We start from the raw sequence: 16,317 nt of genomic DNA on the forward strand, positions 1-16,317 counted from the left end.
AATTAACGCGAAAAAGATGATGAATTTGTAAGATTTTGACTTGAGAGCTCTATAGCTTTTTCTTAAATCAGATTGTAGAATTCTCTCCAATTTAGTAAAAGACGATAAATTTGACGAATTTTGACTTGAATTTCCAAACTTTATATAAATTTTATGGAGATTGATAAACTTTGGTGAAGAGACCTTCGGGATTTTGGAATTTTAATCCAATGGAGTTTTTTTTCTTGACTTGATGTAGATTTTTGTCTTTACAACTTTATTTATGTATGTAGAATTAAATGAAAAATTGTATGTAAAATTCTGGTAGAGATCACTCTATTCATAGGAATGGACGGTGGAAAGTCTTAACAGACTTAAACTTCTTTGATAATTATCTCCCATTTATTTAGAGATAAATATCAAAAGGTGTGGCATAATTTTATTGGCTTGATCATCTCAATGTGATAAATGACTTACTTTGATTAGCAAAAGACTTATTTACTGCATCACTTGAATACATGACAATATTTGACTTGACCATCATGTAATCTTCTATTTGGGACTAATTAAATACATGGCGAGATTTGATTTGTCAATAATTATGCCATATTTTGTAACCCTTTATAAAACATGACAATTTATGATTGGTTGAATTGTTACATGCTTACAAGAATAAACAACACATGAAAATAGAAAGAATCAATCCACACAAACATATTATTAGACAAGATGGCCCATGTCCACAAGTTATACCAATTCCACATAGTATGAAAAAAAGAAAAGAAAAAAAGAAAGAATATCTGCCGAATCCTACTTTCGGTTATGTTATAAAAACTACTGTGAAGACAAATAATATATATGTAATAACAAGTTATTGTAATATTTATTTTTTTTAAACACCACAAACTACTGTAATACCTTTAATACAAGTCGCCTCGAGGGCACAACCGCTGAACCCCACCTTTGGATAGGGGAATTTTCAACCTCCTAGTGAAATGTACACTACTATTCAAATTCCACAATCTCAACTTCTTTACACTAATCACTTTAATTTTTTCATGTTATTGTGTTGCCGATTTGAATTTGTGCTGTATTAACGTGTCATGTTCAAAATTCATCCAATGATTCAAGGGGGCAGTCCGATTTTCTCAAGTTCGAATAATTCAAGTAAAAGTATAATTGTCAAAAAGTAAACATATATTTAAATTAAAATAATGCTAAAATACTCAGAATATTTAATCTATAATGTAGATTCATTTAAAATGTAAGTTCTATTATATAAGAATTTAATCCAAACCATGCGTTATCTTTTTTAATATAATTCTATACATAAATTATTAAGGCTCACCACTAACACTCTGATAGAGGTTCTCAAGTATCACGCCAACAATAATGGGGGAGTTTGGGCAGATGAGTTTGAGGCTAAAATAGCTTCAAACTAAAAAAAAACTAAAAAGTCCCTAAACCAACACTTTATATTTAAAAAAAAAAAATAGCTAAAATCGTGGGCAGTGTAGGCACAACCTACACTGTTACATTGACAAGTTGTGTCATCTCTTGATAAATGCCGATTTTGCTCCTTTACATCAAATTTGAAAAAATGTGATCTTAGGGACAAATTTGTCATTTTAACTTCAAACATAATTTCAACACATTTTTCAATCCAACAACTCAAATAAAAATTCATCCAATCTTCCTAAACACAAAAACTAAAATAGTCTACTAAAATAATCAAAAAGTCAAAAAATCTCTAAAGTAGTCACTTCCCAATTACCCACAATATCAAACTCACTTAGGACTGTTCCCCTAGTCACAAGATTACTTTGTTGGAACGGGCTTTGTGTGATATGATTGGTCCATATTCCATCAAAAGAGAGATTCACATGTTTTTGTTTGGTTCCTACTAAAATGACACCAACTTGACATGAACAAACAAAAGGACCAACCCCACCCCCCAAAACAAGAACAACAATCCTAGGCACAAGAAAAATCGTTTCAAATATTATTCCTTATAGTATATGTAACCCATACTATATCGGTGTTATTTGGTACAATTTATTATAAACTAAAATATGATAATTAAAAGTAAAAGTCAAAAGTATCCCTTACTCATCTTTCAGATATTTAAGATATTTTTACCTTCATTAACTTTAAGTAGAAGATAAGTTACGCTAAATAATCTTATTAGGGCAAATTTCACTTTACCCCCCATGGTTTGGGTCGGGTGCAGTTTACCTCATTGATTTTCGTATATCACCACATAACCCTCTTGTGGTTGATGGATTAAAATGCACGCTAACTTTTGTTAATAGAAGTTGTAAATTGACAATTATACCCTCATATATATATATATATATATTATTTTAAGGGAAATCCAGTTCTCTCTCTTCATCTTCATCTTCTTTTTTTCTCTCTCTCTCCATTTCTGGGTTCAGATCCGAAAAATAATGTGCACTTCATCTTTTACTCTGCATTTTATCTTTTACCGTGTCCAACTTGGTCTCATAAATAATGTGCACCTGCAGCCACTTTTAAGATTTTTTTAGTCCATTTTGAAGAATGCCAGTAAAGACCTTCTTCAAGGAAGTCACACAAGATCTATCTCCATCTCAACGCCTTCAAATAGTGGCATGATGAAATTTGTTAAGAAGCAACTTAGTTGCATTGGCTGCAAGGCTCTAATCAGGTAGAGTTCAAATGCTATGCTGTTTCCATGTTTCGTTACTTCATGCGAGGACTAAATCCTTCCATTGTTTTTCTAAATTTTTTTTATACTCCTCACTATTGTTAGATTTTTTTTTTTAATTGAAAATTAGCTTCAACAGACAAAGACGGCAATTCTTCAGTGATTCCCATAATAATCACAAACCTTTTCTGGGTTCTCTACTTTTTGGACTTGAAATCATTGTTGATTTTTGTTGCTTTTGTGGGTACTTTAAATATATATATATATAGCTACAAATTATATATTTATACACATTAATTTTTTATAGAAATTATATTGTTTAAATTAATTTTGGTTTTTGTTTTGGATTGCAATTTTAGAGAGGAGGAAGACCCATAGCATGTCTTTGCAAATCTAAAGATGCTCTAGGGGTATTTTCGTCTTAAAATGTAACTTACTCTCTGTATGGGCGTTTGAACTATACAATTCGTTAACTTGGATGGAAAAGTGAATGGTGCGTTTTAGTCCATCAACTACAAAGGGATTTTGTGGTGATATTCGAATGTTAGGAAGTAATCCATACATGACCCAAACTATAGAGGGTAAAGTAAAATTTACCCATCTTATTAATTATAAATTTATACTATACATTATAATTTGAGATATTTTTTTAAAAAAATAAATAAAAGTAAAATGTCACCTCACTGTAGTTGGTTGGTGCTGGAAGCATTGGCTCATAATTTAAAGGAAGGAGGGGATACAAAGAAGCCAACCCCCAAAGGTACATTTCCATTAAAGAAAAAAAGTAACAAAGCAACAATAAATGAAAAGGTTGACATATATGTCTCTTGCTCCTAATTGTTGACCTACTCAGGCCCTTATGAGAGCAGGTAGTTTGAAAAAATTGTCCTGCGAGTATCGCATATTTATCTGATATTATGTGTATTGATATAGGACTATTTTGATAGGTTAGTTGAAAGTTAATTTTTTAATTTTTTTTAAATCACATTATTATTATATATTTTTAAAAAAAATATAAAATTAACTTTTAATTTATTTTTCAAAACAAGCCATAGTCACACTTATATTGCGTCCGCAATACGCGTATTTTTGGAATGTGTATGTTTTGAGTGCTTCTCAGGTACTATGAGACAAATAATCATATATATACCAGAGACCTATGTGTGTGTGTTTCTATTTGTTTTTCGAAAAAAAATAAATAAGCCTATTTTTGGAATGTGTTTGTTTTGAGTGCTTTTTGGATATTTCGAAACATAAATAATTATAAATTTTATAAACATATATTTATAAATTTTTCGAAACATATATTTATAAATTTTATATATTTATAAACATAAATTTTATAAACATATATAAACATAAATAATTATAAATTTTACGAAACATATATTTATAAATTTTACCGTCTCGCGTAGCAGTTACACGCATCTGTATCAGCATTCATGCTTCCTAGATCATTCCACTGTTCCACTTGTGACCTCTCTCTCTCTATATATAGGTACATATATATATTCACCCTTTTGTTTCTTTGTAGAGTTTCTTGGAGAAGAGAGTCCAGATGTATGTTTGAATTCATTCACATTCTTTGCAGAAACCAGAAAAGAGTATGAAAGGCCCTCCATCCTTTTGCCTCTGGCTTGTCTTTCTCTTCCATGGCTCTTCCTTGGCTTCTTATGGTTCTCTCTCTCTCTCTCTCTCTCTCACACACACACACACACACACAAACACACACACACAGTGATACATCCATTTCACTAAAGTTTTATAATGGAAATTTTCAATTTTTTTTTGTTTTCTTCCCGCAGATGGGCCTCAATACGATTTTTCTGCTTACACAAAGGTAAATAGAAAGCACATTGACTTCTTTTTTAGCGTTCATTTTCATTTCAGTTATATGTTTAGGCATTGTTAAACCCCTTGCTTTTACAAACATTAGGCATTGTTTGGTAACGTTTTATTTGTGCTTTGGTTATAAAAATTGGAAACAAAAACACGTTTGGTGATTTTTTTTCGTTTTTTTAATTTTTTAGTGACAACGGTGTCCAAATTTTCTAAAATTTTAAAAATATATAAAAAATTTAAAAAGAAAGAAAGTATTTTCACTTCTTTTCAAAACAATTATGCTTGCATTCCCTCGTCCCTTCTCCACCACCATTTGCCACCACCCACGTCGGCCATCACCTCTGATCACCTGCCACCAACTTCAACCTCCCCACCTTTGGACACACTAACTCCCACCACCTCCAACACCGACCACACTCCACCACCAACCACTGTCTCTTGCAACGCATCGAACATGTTTTTATGTTTTTATTTTTATATATTTTCGAACAATTATGTGCACTAAACAAGGCAAAAATGTGAAGAAAAAAAAAAAAAAAAGCAAACAAACAAACAAACAAATTACCTGTTTCCTGTAAATAGAAAACAGTAAACTGACAACATTACCAAATGTCCAATGTCCAGTATCTTAATCTGGTTTTGAATCATAAATTTAGTTAGAAATTTGGAAAGGGAAATGAAGAAAGAAATGTGAGTAGTGTTTGGTAGAGTTTTCTAAATATGATTTGAGAATAGGAGTTGTATTTTGAGTTTGTGAGTTTTGAAATTATGATTTGAGTGTAGAAAATTTGTTTGGTAAATCAGTTTTGAAAAGAGTTTTGAATTGTGTGGGAAATTTTTGATGTGATATATGATATAAAAACTTACAACTCATAACTAAATACATAGCTCAACAATCTATTAAAAGCTCATAAAAATTTTAAAAAGTTTCAAAAATATTGTTTTATTAAAAATATATATGTATATATATATATATAAATTGCACTGTTAAGGTCAACCGGTCTGATGACCAAGGGGATGACTGGTAGGCCAAATTTCAAAATTTAAAAGCCCGCCTAGAACGAGTTTTTAAAAGGAGGGGTGAAATTAATTTTCCAAAACTCAAACCAAATATCATACTAGAATGTAGGGGTAAAACTATGATTTCAAAACCCTTCCAAACACAGAATTCTCCAGTTTCCTAACCAATTTCATGATTCAAACACAACATTAATGTCTCTGTATTAAGGTGGTTAGGTTGTAAGTCTCATTGTTTCAATTTTAGACAAGTGTTCAATAAGCTTTAGTGAATATTGTTGTAATGAGGTCAGGTCAGGGACTCTTCTATGATGACCCTTTTCATAGTTTTACTTTCTGATCACTGCAGTGTGAACAGTACCCAGCAAAACCGCTTTACGACGGAGGAGTCCTCAAAGATGAGGCTGCAGCTGTCCAGCCCATTCTTAACAACAATGGAAGCACAGTTTATTGGCCTGCTTTTGTCTTGCCAAATCTCACCCTGGACACCATTTACTCCTTCTCCAGTTGAGCTTCCTAATTTTTTTTAGTTTTTTATTGTTCAATTTATTCATACCACTATTCACCCAAAAATTTATTCATACCACAATTTTGACAGAATTGGAGCATAATTTATTCATGATCAGCCAATATGTAGCATGAGATCTAATGAAACAGTGGAACGCAAAATTTTCAGTCATTTTAACAACTTAGTCCTTAATGCCCCCAATTGGAAGAACAAAAATTGGCACTGACTTATCAGTTTAAGTGCATTTATGCTCTGTTTGTTTCTCAGCAAAACATTTTCCAAACCACCAATACCACAATCAGCAGCACCATCATTTTCAGGGATGGAATCAAACACAAGAAAATATTTTCCTCAGAAACAAACAGAGAACTAGTTTCAAATCCTCTGCCTCTGCGTACAGAGCATTAGAAAAGTGATTCAAACCGATAGATTATCTCATCACATCAAGTACTTTAAACACAATAAATTGATTTAACTTCTAGGTAACTGAAATTATTCGATTTGTGATCTCAACAGGCTGGATCAAGATCAACGCTGCCAATTCAGCTCTTGTAAGCGCGAGCCTAATGACAGAAGATACAAAATACAATTGCATAGGGACGGTCATAGCCAAGCGTGGTTGCTGGTCTTTTCTCAAGGGTGGATTCGCATTAACTTCATCATCCAGCTTGTCCCTGCTATACTTGCAGGTGAAAATCTAATTCATGTATTAATTGTTTGCCCAAATTGCCAATTTTTTTTACCATTCGTTGTCATTATTTTACAGAATTCAGATAATGAAGACATCGATATAGAAGTTGCTAGTGCTTCGTTGCAGCCTTTTACAAAGGAGCAATGGAGTTGGAACCAGTGGCTTAAAATTAAAAAAGTAAAGACGCAACTCCATGTTTTAGGCCTGTTCAAATTAAAAAAGGCATCATCCTACAATGAATCAACCAAGACGGTGTTTTTTGTTTTTGTTTTTTGTTTTTTGGAAGGAAAGGAAGCGTGCTGTGACAATTCATGTGTCGGATGGACATGGAGACAGGTTGCAAGGAGCAAGAATTACGGTTGAGCAAATTTCGAAAGATTTCCCATTTGGATCTGCTATAGCAAAGACTATTATTGGAAATGTTCCCTATCAGGTTAGCCTATGAATTCTGTCTGAAAGATTACCCGAAAAAATTGAAATTGATGATAAATTTGAAAGAGCAAAATATTGAATCTGTTTGGTAACATTTTTGTCTTCTGTTTTCTGAAAGACTAGTTCTTTAAATTGCTGTTCAGAATTGGTTTGTTGAGCGATTCAACGCAGCAGTTTTTGAAGATGAACTCAAGTGGTACTCGACAGAGCCTAATCCGGGGCAACTCAACTACACATTAGCAGACCAGATGTTGGAATTTGTTCGAGCAAACCAAATTATCGCCAGAGGGCACAATATCTTCTGGGAAGACCCAAAGTACACACCAGAATGGGTTCGCAACCTGACAGGTTCGGAGCTGAAATCAGCTGTGAGCTCACGCATACAAAGCCTGATGAGCAAATACAAGGAGGAATTCATTCACTGGGATGTCAGCAACGAAATGCTTCATTTCGATTTCTATGAGCATAGACTCGGACCCAATGCCACGTTGAATTTTTTTAAGACAGCACATGAATCAGACCCATTAGCGACTCTGTTCATGAATGAATTTAATGTGGTGGAGACTTGTGATGATGAGAAATCAACTGTGGATGCATACATTTCAAAGATGAGAGAGCTCAAGCAAGGTGGGGTGACTATGGATGGAATTGGATTGGAGGGTCATTTTACCGTGCCAAACCTTCCTCTAATGAGAGCTATTCTTGACAAGCTGGGTACACTAGGGCTTCCCATTTGGCTTACAGAGGTTGATATTAGCAGCAAAATTGATCGTGAAACACAGGTGAGCGATGGTTATTGGTATTCTAATATCAGTAGAGTGAGTTGTATTATCCATGGAATCTCTAAGGTTGTGTTTGAATCATTTCACACATCTTTTTTCTATCCAAAACTCTACCCAAATCTATGATTCAAATACAGTTTGATGGTGAATTGCTAAAATGAGATGCTGAAGTTAAATTTTGGCACGCATTGTGTTTGTTGAGGGAAATGAGGTCATGAGATTGGACTTTGTATCATATTCGGTCCGAATCACATGTCTAGATACGAAGTGGACCCTTGGATTGACAGTTCTTCCGGACTGTATATTCCCCATGTGGGGACTATTGATTCCCATATAGGGATACAAAATTGGAGGATTAAGAGGGTCCAGATTAAGGGTCAAAATATTAATATTAAAATATCCTCAAACTATCGTCATTACACCATGTAGTCATTGTCTAGTAATTCTAGACAAATATGAGATAAGATAAGATTCTATTATTCTCCTACCTAATCTAGGGACATTCCAAACGTGAGATGGGATATATAACCCTAGTATTATTAATCACAACTAGTAGTCCCATTTAATTCAATCTAATGAAAAAAATGTTACAATCTTGCTTTAATAGTTGGAATACTATTTCTTCTATTTTCTTCACAAAAAATTAAATATTGATAGTAGTTGTGGGCCCATCAAGAGATTGTCAAAATTTTAGCAATCTGCCTAACTTTGTTTCGTAGTTAGCTGTTGCATTGCAACTCCAATGACAACTGCATTGGAACTCTTTTTTGCCCAAAATCCTATATTATAGCAATGACAATTGGAGTCACTCTAATTTGCTTCTTCTATAACCTAACTTTGTTTTGTTTTGTTATCTTGTCCAGGCTATTTACCTAGAAGAAGTACTGAGAGAAGGTTTCTCACATCCTTCTGTAAATGGGATTGTGCTATGGACAGCCCTGCATCCAAATGGGTGTTACCAAATGTGCCTTACGGACAATGAATTTCATAATCTTCCAGCCGGGAACGTGGTTGACAAGCTCCTGATTGAATGGCAAACTAGGATCGAACTTGGTCAGACAGATGCACAAGGCGCATACAGCTTCTACGGATTCCTAGGTGAATATAAAGTGACTGTAACTTACAGCAACAGAACTGCAAATTCAACTTTCTCACTAAGCGGAGGCGATGAGACTCGACATTTTAGCATTCAACTTTAGTACTATGTCTTTATCAGTTGGCAGAATTATACCAAAAATTGAATTGATACATCACTTGTGGTACAAAGAGTGTACTGCATTATATACTTGAATGATATGTCATGCATATTGTAGATTAGTTCTGGAATCTGAGCCGAAAAGTCAGGGAATCTCTGTAAACAAGATTGGTACAACTCTTCTATAATTATGTAGAATTCGAAAACAAAAAAAAAATAAAAAAAAATTTAAGTAATTTTGTATGGTTAAATTGAATCAAAATTGATGATTCCTAAGGCTTAATAAATAATTTTTTTTTAAAAAATTAGCCAACAAGTGCCCCCTAGCACATAAGAAAAAGACAAAAAATTATAAACATAGGATATTTTTTACTGAATTCAATACACTTTTTATTGAAATTAATACATTTTTTTATACATTTACTTATTTCTAAGGTATTTTTTAGCTTAATCCCAATTTTAGACAATGCTATAAGGGCACTCTTTAACATTTGCCTTTTCAAAAATTCCCATGGCCCGGCCCAGGCTCATCTGGCCTAACAAACTTTAACCCAACTTAAGTTTGTACCGTAGGCAAGCTGGCCTGGTGGGAATGAGGGTTTGGGATGGGTCTAGGATTTGAAACTCGTCCTGTTGACCTGTGAGAGGCAGCCTGTCAACCTGAAAGTCTCGTACAACACATAATTTTTTTTTAAAAAAAAACCCAAAAATATAGGCTTGAATCTTGACCCGTAGGCTTGTTGGGCAGGACTTGTGCATGAAGTTTACTCTCAAAAAGCCAACTAGGCTTAGCCCGCAAACGGGTTTAGGCATAGCCCAATTCAATGTCGACCTTTACTTGTAATATATTGTGACGAGAGAAGTTCACAATCAATACTAGATATCCCTGTTGGTGCACGGTCCCGCATGTCATGCGCGCATGCAAAGTTCCAGACACGGAAAGCTGTTGAGGATGACTACTGCTACTACTCAACATCAATGACCAAACTAAACAAACCATTTCATTCATCAACAACATTAAATATTAAGTTACACCCATATGCGAATATCTGGTTTGCATTACAAAACAAAACCAAAAGTTTAGGCAATCCGTATTACAAGCAGAATTAGGGCCAACAGAGTAGAGCCAAAACACTTGCCACTGTTTCTAACCTGATCTAATGATTGTGAATATTTTGGGACGGCCAAATTAGGGACTTGGAGCATGTTTGATAGTAATGTTAAGTTACCAATTGTACCAAAAAACTTAAGCGAAGAAAGAATGTAAATGGTACCAAATGCAAACGAAAAAACTTGAACCCATGAATTTCCATATCGGTTAAGGCTCCAATTGTCCCGAAAACTTAAACAGTTAGCAAATGGGACCAACAATGTACCATTGCTATCCAACAATAAATCCCATATCAGATAAAAAAGTTAAAGGAGTAAAGCATAATATATATTAGATTGACTCACCACTTATAGACTAAAACTTTAAAGTAAATATAAGTTCTGAACAAGATAGATAGATTAAACTGTGTTGGTGCATGTATACGGCTCTCCAAATTCCTCCAACAAGAAGCCAAAAGAGAGTACGCAAACGTTTTTTTTTTTTTTTTTTTCTTTCTTTAATGTATATATGTTAATAAAAACATCACATCAGCAAAGTTGAAGGAGCAAGTACACGGACGTGCTAAAAATCCCATCATCAAATATTATAATTAATTTAAGAACAACTCTCTACCTCTCCCTAAATAAAGACTTCAATAGTGCATACAACTCGAGCAACACTGTTTCATTCACATATTACAAGTATTTCCTGTTTTCACCATAGCTGCATTTGGATCTCCCACTTCTATACCCAAAAACAAAAACAAAAACAAAAACAATGAAAGATCCTTTACCGTTCTGCTTCTTGGTTCTCCTCCTCCTCATTAGCCCTTGCTTGGCTACTTATGGTCTCTCTCTCTCTCTCTCTCTGAGAAAAAGTTTGTCTATAAATGCATAATTAAATTACAGAAAAATATTAAGAATGTATATGACGACACGATGAGACCCACTAGAAGTATTACCATTCGTTGGTATACCCTCACTATTTTCTTCCAAATGTGGGTTTCATCGTCCTAACATGTGTTTTTTCTTTTTTTAGTTTTTCAACTTCATTTGTAATTTAATAGTGTGTATTGTTGTGAGGCGTCTTATATTTTTTGTGGTACACTCAAATTTAGCCTTTTACTGAGGCAAACGGCAAGGCCATTAGGTATTTATTGTATTTTGTGACTAGGTTTCAGTGTGAGAGTATGACAATGTTGTAGAGTTGTTAAATTGAGAGTTTTAGAGCTCGGTAATTAAGAGGTTTCCCTCTGTAAACTTAGGCACATTGCCAAACTACATATATCTTATGAATTCTATTTTTGATTTGTTTCTCTTTACTATTTTTGGATCAGAACCGTTTGATTTCTGCACAACAAGTTTGTAGATTCACTATTTCAGGAAGTAATACTTGTTAACTGGGAATCCTTTCCTATTCTTTTTACTGCAGATGGACCTCTATATGATTACTCTGCCTACACTGAGGTAAATCTCAATTTTAAGTCATTTGAGACAAATGTAAGCTACCCATTTTGAAGTTTGACCACTCTGGTTCATCGTTTTTGTGTGTGTGTGTGTGAGGCAGTGTAAAACAGTGGCAGAGAGTCCACTTTACAAAGGTGGAATAATCAAGGGTCAAGCCCCGAGCATTGCGCATGGACTCAATGTTTCTGGTAGTGTTGTTCATTTCCCTGCTTTTGTTTTGCACAATCTCACAGCAAACTCCAAATACTGTTTCTCCAGTTGAGTTTCTCTCTGATTACTTTTAAATTAAATGGTTTCTATCAATTTCTTTGTATGTGTTAATCTATATACATTAATAATATCTTCACCAAAGCTCATTTTCTTGGCCGCTTCGTTGAACTTGTTTCCAAACTCCAGTTGGTTTGATGTTTGTCCTCGTTGAGTTTGAGGGGCTGTTAATATATATAGATTAATGTATATACAGATATATAGGTTTAAATATATATATATATATAGGTAGTGTGCTTTCCCCTTTCGGCCACTTTCCTTTTAGGTTTACAAACACCATCATGGCCTAAAAGGAAAGTGACTGAAAGGGGAAAGCACACTAACTATATATATATATATATTTAAACCTATCTGTATATACATTAATCTATATACATTAACAGTATGTTTGTTTCAGATATGAAATGGCTTTTCATTTTTTTACCAAGTCAAATCTGCTCAAAATGATTGTTTTCAAGTCAATTTGAGAACACTTAAAACAGGGGAGTTCTCTGTTTTGATATAATGATCGTTGGACAATCGTCGCTGCAACGTAGTGTAGCACTGAACAAAGGTCTTCAACAAGTTTTTGAAAAAATGTAAACTTCTTAGTAATTCACTCGCAAAAGATTAAAATCATCTAAATTCAGTGACCTTAATTTTTTCTCCAAGAAATTCAGAAAATTTCATGGAGAACAAAAATAATCAAATCATACGGGTATAGGTAACAATTTTGTAGAAGTTGCATTCAAACCGCTTTAGGAAACATTTCTGGGAATTCATGAAGAGTGAGAGTCTTAGCCCATGTCATTGTTGGTGGTGCTCAAACAGGTTGGGTAAAGATAAGTGGTGCAAATTCAACTCTGATAAAGGCAAGCCTAACAACAGACAATACTACATACCAGTGTGTGGGAACTGTCGTTGCAAAGCACGGGTGCTGGTCATTTCTCAAAGGTGGATTTGTACTCGATTCTCCCTCAAATCTCGCTCTCCTATTCTTTCAGGTATTATTATCTTCAGTCTGTTAGCTTTGTTGTCTCCCGAGGATGGCTTTCACTCTAACCCAAAACCTTTCGAGTTGGGGGCAAATTATGTTCTAAAACAGTATATGCGTCAAAGCCTAACTATTTTTTGTTTTGAAGAATCCAGACAGGAGGGATATCAATATAACAATTGCGAGTGCCTCTTTGCAGCCATTTACTGATGAGCAATGGAGAGCAAACCAACAATACAAAATCAACACTGTAACTACTAGAAAACTTTTAATGTTTTGTCACGTCTTTTAGATTGTCAAACAAATGAAATACTGTGAAATTTCTCAACATCCATCAATATCAAAGAACAGTAATGTTTGAAAATTTTCTGTTTTATCGAACCATTCTAATGTATATTCGCCCAGGAAAGAAAGCGTGCTGTCATGCTCCATGTATCGGATGTGAATGGGAATGGACTGCCAGGAGCAGAGATTGCGGTAATGCAGGTGTCTAAAGATTTCCCGTTTGGATCTGCCATAGCAAAGACCATTCTTGGAAATTTGCCCTACCAGGTAGCATGATTTCCCATTCGGATCCACCATAGCAAAGCTCCGTTTGTTTCGACAAAAAACATTTCCTGACAAGTGTTTGTGTTTTTCACAAATTCAATTTTCGCAAGAAAATGTGTCAGGTATTCAGTTGTGGCCCTTAAAATGATATACTAGTGGTGGTGGCAGCAATAGTGGCAATGGTAGTGGTGGTGGTGGTGTGATGGTAGGGTTATGGTGGTAGAGTAGTGGTTGCGAGATGGTAGTGGCAAAATAAACTCATTTTCTGTTGACTTTTATTTTCTCTTGTATCAAACTCGAGAAAAATAGTTTTCAAAAAACGTTTTCTGGTGAAACAAACAGAGCGTAACAGAAAACGTTTTCAATAGGTACCAAACACACTGCACATCTAGACCAACAATTCCTTCCTGTTGTTTCCAGAATTGGTTTGTTGAGCGATTCAATGCAGCAGTATTCGAAGACGAGCTCAAGTGGTACTCGACAGAGCCGCAGCAGGGACATGTTAACTACACAATACCAGACGAAATGCTTGAATTCGTCCGAGCCAACCAAATCACAGCCAGAGGCCACAACATATTCTGGGAAAATCCCAATTTCATCCCTGCCTGGGTTCGGAACCTCACAGATCCCGAGCTAAACTCAGCTGTCAAGTCTCGGATTCAGAGCCTAATGAGTAAATACAAAAATGAATTCATACATTGGGATGTCAGTAATGAAATGCTCCATTTCGACTTCTATGAGCAACGGCTAGGTCCTAATGCTACTCTACGATTTTTTGAGACCGCGCATCAATCTGACCCATTAGCGACGCTGTTTATGAATGAATATAATGTGGTGGAGACTTGTGAAGATGTTAATTCAACTGTTGATGTGTATATTTCGAGGCTGAGAGAACTAAAAAGAGGGGGTGTGAAAATGGATGGAATTGGGCTGGAAAGTCATTTTTCGAAGCCGAATCCTCCTCTGATTAGAGCTGTGCTAGACAAGTTGGGAACTCTAGAGCTTCCTATTTGGCTTACTGAGGTTGATATCAGCAACACTTTTGATTTTGAAACACAGGTTAGCAAGTGTGGTTGTTTTTTAGTATTTTCAAATTCATGGTGAGAGAAATTGAAAGTTTCCATGCCAAGTTCTTAAGGGCAGTACTCAATGAGACTTGCATGCATAGCTCTTAGACAATTCTATAGTATCATCAAATTTAATGAAAAGTTCGAAAAACCTTTTTCATTTTTCTGCAAAAATAGTTTATGAAAATTCAAAAACAGCTTTTTTTTGTTGTTTCCTTAAAAGTGGATGTTTTTTTTAAAAAAAACTCAAAATGGTTTGCCAAACAAGTTTCTAGTGTTTACATTTTCTGTTTTTTGTTTTGATGTTTAAAAAAAATATATAAATTTGTTTGACGAATTGTTTTTAAAAACTTTTTCGAAAGCTATCTATGTTTTAGGAAACATAAAAGGAAAAATAAACAATTTCTATATTTTCTGAGACTCTTGAGTTTTTTTTATTAATGTAGATCTTTATGTTTTTGTTGTTTGGGATGATCTAAATAAGTACATTTTTTGACTTTTTATGAAATATGGGTTGAGTTTGTAGTGATGTGTTAGAGAGGTGATGTGACTTAAATAAGATAATGACTTTTTGACTTTTTGTCTTTTTCAAGACATGCCAAACTTGGCCAAATATCTTACAAAAAACACAATTTGTTGTTAGTGTATCCTATCCTACCCAATTTGTGCGTATGGCACATTAGTTACTCGCCGCTAGGTTTGACTTGTTTCTTGTTGTATTCAAATCTTTTGGTATATATCATAAATTATTTCAAGTATTAGAGTTAGATGAGTAGGAAAAAATATGTATTACAGACTTCTTTGAGAGAGACAGTTATTTATATTTTCTCCTCTTTCCATAGTCAAACTCTCTGTTATTCTTCGCCCGTAGACCTAGGTTAAGTCAAACCTCACATACCTTGTCAAACCCTTTGTCGTTCTTCGTGACCTAGGTTAAGCCAAACCACGTATACCCTTTTTTCTTGAGCGGTTACTCTATTTTACTTTCTCATTTTCATTTGTTCAGTCATATCAAAACCAAACAGTTGTTCTCACTGAAATTTCATATCCTGTTTTTATTTTATGCCTATTTTGCAGGCCACATATCTAGAAGTAGTGTTGAGCGAAGGGTTCTCACACCCATCTGTAAATGGGATAATGCTATGGACAGCACTGCATCCATATGGGTGCTACCAAATGTGCCTCACAGACATCAATCTCCATAACCTCCCATCTGGTGATGTGGTTGACAAGCTCCTTAAAGAGTGGCAAACAGGGGTGATAGAGGGTGAAACAGATGACCATGGTTCCTTTAGCTTTTTTGGGTTTTTAGGTGAATACAATGTCACAGTTAAGTATGGCAGCAAAACTACAAATTCAATGTTGTCACTATGTGGTGGTGATGAAACCAAACACTTTAGCCTTCAATTGTAACTGTCACATGTATAATATCATGGTATAGGGAGGGTATAGCTACAGCCAGAGTAATTATCTTGCCTCTCAAAAATTAGTGTGTCCATCTAACATTATGGAGCTGTGCTTATATGGCCCAAAAAAATAGAAATACTATGACAAAATGACAAAATATGATTGGTTGGACACACAATCATGTGATCTTTCGAGAACACTAAATAATTTCTGCTACAGCAGATCAACAATGATTCGTCCCTCTAATTTTGAAGCTCTAATTGAGCACTAATGAGGTGGAAATTCAAAAAGAAAAAAAAAAAAATCGAAGGCCAAAACATCACATCAATAGATGGAGCGCACCTCCTAAAACTCCTTTAGAACTCA

The 16,317-nt window shown here is 34.6% G+C and overlaps 2 protein-coding genes across 4 annotated transcripts; both read left to right on the plus strand.

The window, feature by feature from the left end:
• The first annotated feature begins 2,393 nt into the window (after window positions 1-2,393).
• Window positions 2,394-9,222, plus strand: LOC114281911 (endo-1,4-beta-xylanase 5). 3 transcript variants are annotated; one of them, XM_082868262.1, is made up of 9 exons: window positions 2,394-2,665; window positions 4,257-4,341; window positions 4,471-4,505; window positions 5,874-6,030; window positions 6,549-6,721; window positions 6,799-6,900; window positions 7,010-7,156; window positions 7,299-7,937; window positions 8,801-9,222. In XM_082868262.1, the coding sequence occupies exons 2-9, from the start codon at window positions 4,272-4,274 to the stop codon at window positions 9,134-9,136; spliced, it is 1,659 nt and encodes a 552-aa protein (XP_082724388.1). In that variant the 5' UTR covers window positions 2,394-2,665; window positions 4,257-4,271; the 3' UTR covers window positions 9,137-9,222. The 3 variants fall into 3 exon arrangements, with proteins under 3 accessions (XP_082724388.1, XP_082724387.1, XP_028080302.1); XM_082868261.1 differs by having other exon boundaries at window positions 2,395-2,665; window positions 4,200-4,341; XM_028224501.2 differs by lacking the exon at window positions 2,394-2,665 and adding an exon at window positions 4,084-4,163.
• Window positions 9,223-10,826: 1,604 nt separating this feature from the next.
• Window positions 10,827-16,055, plus strand: LOC114281883 (endo-1,4-beta-xylanase 5). The gene is made up of 8 exons (XM_028224476.2): window positions 10,827-11,069; window positions 11,654-11,688; window positions 11,789-11,945; window positions 12,766-12,938; window positions 13,077-13,178; window positions 13,334-13,480; window positions 13,898-14,536; window positions 15,622-16,055. Exons 1-8 carry the CDS (start codon window positions 11,000-11,002, stop codon window positions 15,955-15,957), a joined length of 1,659 nt encoding a protein of 552 aa, XP_028080277.2. The 5' UTR covers window positions 10,827-10,999; the 3' UTR covers window positions 15,958-16,055.
• The last annotated feature ends 262 nt before the right edge of the window (window positions 16,056-16,317 follow it).

The sequence above is a fragment of the Camellia sinensis genome, chromosome 5 (assembly GCF_055761805.1).
Source record: "Camellia sinensis isolate YWXY chromosome 5, ASM5576180v1, whole genome shotgun sequence".
NCBI classification, from domain to species: domain Eukaryota; kingdom Viridiplantae; phylum Streptophyta; class Magnoliopsida; order Ericales; family Theaceae; genus Camellia; species Camellia sinensis.

What these genes read in the sequence shown, in the direction of transcription:
- LOC114281911 (XM_082868262.1), top strand. Translation starts at nt 4,272, where the DNA reads ATGAAAGGCCCTCCATCCTTTTGCCTCTGGCTTGTCTTTCTCTTCCAT. An exon ending in CACCATTTACTCCTTCTCCA is followed by an intron (nt 6,031 to 6,548) that starts GTTGAGCTTCCT and finishes TGATCTCAACAG; the next exon opens with GCTGGATCAAGATCAACGCT. An exon ending in AAATTGATCGTGAAACACAG is followed by an intron (nt 7,938 to 8,800) that starts GTGAGCGATGGT and finishes TATCTTGTCCAG; the next exon opens with GCTATTTACCTAGAAGAAGT.
- LOC114281883 (XM_028224476.2), top strand. Translation starts at nt 11,000, where the DNA reads ATGAAAGATCCTTTACCGTTCTGCTTCTTGGTTCTCCTCCTCCTCATT. An exon ending in ATTACTCTGCCTACACTGAG is followed by an intron (nt 11,689 to 11,788) that starts GTAAATCTCAAT and finishes TGTGTGAGGCAG; the next exon opens with TGTAAAACAGTGGCAGAGAG. An exon ending in TCGCTCTCCTATTCTTTCAG is followed by an intron (nt 12,939 to 13,076) that starts GTATTATTATCT and finishes TTTGTTTTGAAG; the next exon opens with AATCCAGACAGGAGGGATAT.